This window comes from Rhagoletis pomonella, unplaced genomic scaffold (assembly GCF_013731165.1).
Source record: "Rhagoletis pomonella isolate Grant_MI unplaced genomic scaffold, Rhpom_1.0 Rhpom_scaffold_00427, whole genome shotgun sequence".
Classification (NCBI taxonomy): domain Eukaryota; kingdom Metazoa; phylum Arthropoda; class Insecta; order Diptera; family Tephritidae; genus Rhagoletis; species Rhagoletis pomonella.
In genome coordinates, this window is record NW_023458981.1 from 7,387 (window position 1) to 11,451 (window position 4,065).

General features: G+C 33.3%; 1 protein-coding gene across 4 annotated transcripts; it reads right to left on the reverse strand.

The window, feature by feature from the left end:
- LOC118750857 (putative nuclease HARBI1) lies at window positions 1-3,340 on the reverse strand. 4 transcript variants are annotated; one of them, XM_036485583.1, is made up of 7 exons: window positions 3,198-3,340; window positions 1,881-2,158; window positions 1,759-1,826; window positions 1,601-1,703; window positions 1,199-1,501; window positions 896-1,128; window positions 1-366 (listed from the first exon to the last, which is right to left on the reverse strand). In XM_036485583.1, the coding sequence occupies exons 2-7, from the start codon at window positions 2,036-2,038 to the stop codon at window positions 212-214; spliced, it is 1,020 nt and encodes a 339-aa protein (XP_036341476.1). In that variant the 5' UTR covers window positions 2,039-2,158; window positions 3,198-3,340; the 3' UTR covers window positions 1-211. The 4 variants fall into 4 exon arrangements, with proteins under 4 accessions (XP_036341476.1, XP_036341478.1, XP_036341475.1 ...); XM_036485585.1 differs by lacking the exon at window positions 3,198-3,340 and having other exon boundaries at window positions 1,885-2,344; XM_036485582.1 differs by lacking the exon at window positions 3,198-3,340 and having other exon boundaries at window positions 1,881-2,344.
- Between the last annotated feature and the right edge of the window lie 725 nt (window positions 3,341-4,065).

A 4,065-nucleotide genomic window follows, 5' to 3' on the forward strand; every position in this document is an offset into this window, starting at 1 on the left:
AAGATCAAATTATATATTCGAAAACTACATAAAATTCTCTAAAACATTCGTCTAATTTCAAGACCTGACGGACCGGTATTCACACTTTTACTAATCATTTTTAGCGTCTACATTTCAAATAAAATTTTTTGGCAAGAAAATATAAAGTACCAAATAAACGATAAATACCTTCACCCGAATATTCCACGACATTTAAGTAATTGATTACAGTTTAAAAAGAAACACTTTCTTTGGTTAATCGCCAAAGGCAACTAAACTGATTAGTCGGTATCGCGCCATCACCGTCGTGTTCATCACCACTGCCGTCAGGATCCAGAGGGGAAATACTTCGCCCATCAATATCAAGCGCAGCAATATCTACCAGATCTGGAAAACAAAAAAAGATGGATCGATTAGTGACGATTTGTGAGGGTATCCAAAGCAATTTTTCGGAGGCTATGGAAAAATTTACAAAATCGAACGATGAATTGGTCGAAATAGAAAAGGCAAAGCTAGTCGCAATGCAAGAACAGCAGAGGGATGCAAGAAGGCTGACGGACGGAATACTTGATTTCTTAAATAGATTTTAAGGAAATAGTATGTAGTAATTAGACTGAATTATTTTGTTTATATTTTTGAAGTAGATTTTAAGGGAATAGTATATAAGGTTTTGAGAATTGCACTGAATTATTTTGTTTACATTTTTGAAGTAGATTTAAAGTATATAGATTTTAAGGAAATAGTAAGTAAGGTTTTGAGAATTGGACTAAATTATTTTGTTTACATTTTTGAAGTACATTTTGGACTTGCAATAGTGATACCATTTTTCCAGAGTACCCTTTTCCGTTTTTAAAGCTAAAAGTTCAAGCGTCAAGATAAAAAGACATGAACTGAAATAAACGTGATATTAACTTACTGAAATATGAACAGAACGCATTTCTTATTGATTCAGCTTCTGCTAAGTTTTGGTGCGAGTCTACGGATTGTGGTTGTCTTCTCCTAATATCATTAGCGTGCTGCTCGTTAAGCCAAGAAGGTGTAACTGGGTCATTTTCTGCTATTAAAAAGTTGTGCAAAGCACAATAAGCCTTTATAATAGAATTTTCATTATCAACTCTGTTATCAATTCCTTTTCCGATCCGGCGAAACCTAAATTTGTATACATATATGTTAAAATAATAAGTGTATTTAACGACCACTTCTATATTCACTTAATTACTTTGCTTCCAATTGCCCAAAAGCATTTTCGACCACGTTACGAGATTTTGAAAGTTGGTAATTGAAAGCTTTTTGGGAAGGCGTTTTATCCAAACTGAATGGAAAAGGCTTCATTAAATATTTGGAAAAACGAAAGGCAGAATCTCCAAGAAGGACAACTGGGATGTCAAAATTTCCTAAATTTGTGCTCATTGTGTTCAGAAATGAGCAGTTCTCCAGTTCCCTTTTTAGTCTGGACTTTTCAAAGACTTGGGAATCATTACATCTTCCTGGACTTCCCACGTTGATGTATAAAAAACGATATCTTTAAAAGAAAAGAAAAAGTTATGTGCTATATAATTTACATTCGGATGAATATGCATATATGCAAAATAGAATATCTAAAAAATTTCATGCTGGGTACCTTACGTCAACAAGTGCTAGTAACGCTGTGGAATACCATCCTTTATAATTGATATAATCGACTGCTTCTTCCTGTCTGGGATGAATTTCTATGTGGCATCCATCTGAAAAATATATTCGCTACTTAGTTGGGTAAAAGTAATAATTTTAAGGGCTTACCAAGAGCACCCATACACTGAGGGAATCCAATGTGTTTAAACCCATTAACACAGTCTTCAATTGTTTCTCTACTTAGGGGAAAGTGGTTAAAATACATTGGGTGTAACTTTTTCCACACTTGCCTACAAAATTCCAAGAGAGCTGCGCATACTGTTGATTTGGCCACTCCAAACAAGTTCGCAATGCTACGATATTCCGCTGAGGGTCCAAGAGCATATAGGGCGATGGCAACTCGTTTCTCCAAGCAGATGGTATTATGGAATCTTGTTTCCTTTCTCATTAGGTGATCCAGAAAACTGCATAATTTTTTAAAAGCACTTCTATTCAGTCTAAAATTTTGTCTGAAGTTATTATCTCCAGAGCATTGGCACTCGACTTCCCAAAACGTACCTCCTGGATTCTGTTAAACGTTGGATATATAGGTATACGTATATACATACATACATACATAGGTGATTATAATTTTGTTTTCCTAACTAAATTTAATTCCAAGCATTTTGCTTTAATTTCAATGTAAACAATAAACAGATGATTTCGAACGTGGGTAAATGTACATTTATTAAATGCGTAAGCATGCACGCTCTTCGAAAACATATGTTCGAAAGAGCTAAATTTTGCATTTTTAATTCAGCAAAAACGCTGCATTAGACTGCATCACTCCCCATAAAAAAAATCTGTACTGTTTTTCCATAAGAATTATAAAATCCGATTTGAAAATACCTCCAAAAATTGAGTTTCTTATGAATAAAAATAGTTTCTTAAAGATGTTTTTTGAAAAAATCATATCAAATGACAAAACGGGTTAAACTTAAAAATTTACATAGAAAAAAAAAAAAAAAAAAAAAATAAAAATTTGATTGAAATCGTAATAATGAGGTTTTTGATGCTGTTTTTGAACTTTTTTCAAAGATTGGTATACGAAAAACTTGAATAACTGAACCTAAACTCTACCACTTTAGACTTGTGAGGTATCATTAGAAAGTTATTCTCTCACCCTTTTTATTTCTTTGCTAATAAGCTTATCCAAAGGATGAAAGAGAAACGATGAAGGCACATCATTCAAAGTTGAATTCAGTTGCCATGGTATTTATAAAAAAATTAGGACATTAATGACTTCTTTTTTGCACATAAATAAAAATAGTGGGAAAATACCTTTCTACCGATATACCATAAGTCTAAATCAGAATAGTTTTGGCCCAGTTACTTAAGTTTTTCGTAAATCACTCTTTGAAAAATTATTTTCAACAATTTTTTATTGAGCTTGAGGGCGTTTTTTAATAAAAACTATTGTGGAAAAGCAACAATATAAATTTTGTAATCCCGGCGGTGATGCAGTCTAATGTACATATGTATGTACACACATACATATGTGACCGCGCACTTCCTATGCTGAAGGGTTTTACAAAAACAGAAGTGTAGAAGTGTTATGGCCTGCTTACCTAAATGAAGTGTGATATGTTTCTTTTTTTATCACGCTTTGTTGTCTTGTTTTTGGCTTAGCATCTACGATTTTGCCTGTTCCAAGATATATGTACATATATTATGTATTTCTGTATGTATTTACAAAAAAAAGCACAGTTTCAAAATATGAGTTTTTATTAATTACGTGTATATACTTATAATAAAAAACAATCCACTTTTAATTTAATAAAAAAAAACAAGGCACATATTCGTTTACATATCTGTGTTCGTATGGAACAGTAGCTTCCCTGCAGTAAAATTTAGAGACAGTCTGTTAAAGCTCTAGTTCTGCCCTACACATTTCAGAACTATCTCTGAACTAGTGCAAAACGGCTGCAGAGAGGGACAGCTGAAACTTTCGGTGGTTAGGTGCGCACTGTTGAGAAGTAAATGCACAAATTCTCACTTTTCGTACAATATGAAAATAGCTCAGCGGTAAGACCTCCGACTCTGACATCGTTGGTCCCGAGCTCAAAATTTGGTTTCCAGGTTTTTTGGCACCTGGAACGCTTTCCTGCAAAAAAAAAACCTGAAAATCGTGATTATCGTGAGCATCTGGAACGCAACTAATAAAAAATTACGCTTTTAGAAATAATGCTAACAAGTTTTGTTCTCTTTGAACCAATGCATGATTCAATAACTACAGGTTGTAGCAATCGTAAAAAAACAACATTTACCGTTGGTATGAACTCCTTGTGTCATCAACAGCTTCTTTATCTATTCATATTCGTATGTATATGTATACCCCGCATACCAGGATTTCACAGTATTCTGAAGGGTTTCACAATTTTTTAAAGAATTTTCTTTAGGAAATCGTACAGAAATTTCTTTAATAGTTCTTGTCAA

Excerpts from the sequence above, each read along its gene's own strand:
- LOC118750857 (XM_036485583.1), bottom strand. The coding sequence starts at position 2,038 with ATGAGAAAGGAAACAAGATTCCATAATACCATCTGCTTGGAGAAACGA. Across the intron at positions 1,129-1,198 it reads TTTGGGCAATTGGAAGCAAA|GTTTCGCCGGATCGGAAAAG; the intron begins GTAATTAAGTGA and ends ATACAAATTTAG. Across the intron at positions 367-895 it reads TGCGTTCTGTTCATATTTCA|ATCTGGTAGATATTGCTGCG; the intron begins GTAAGTTAATAT and ends TTTGTTTTCCAG.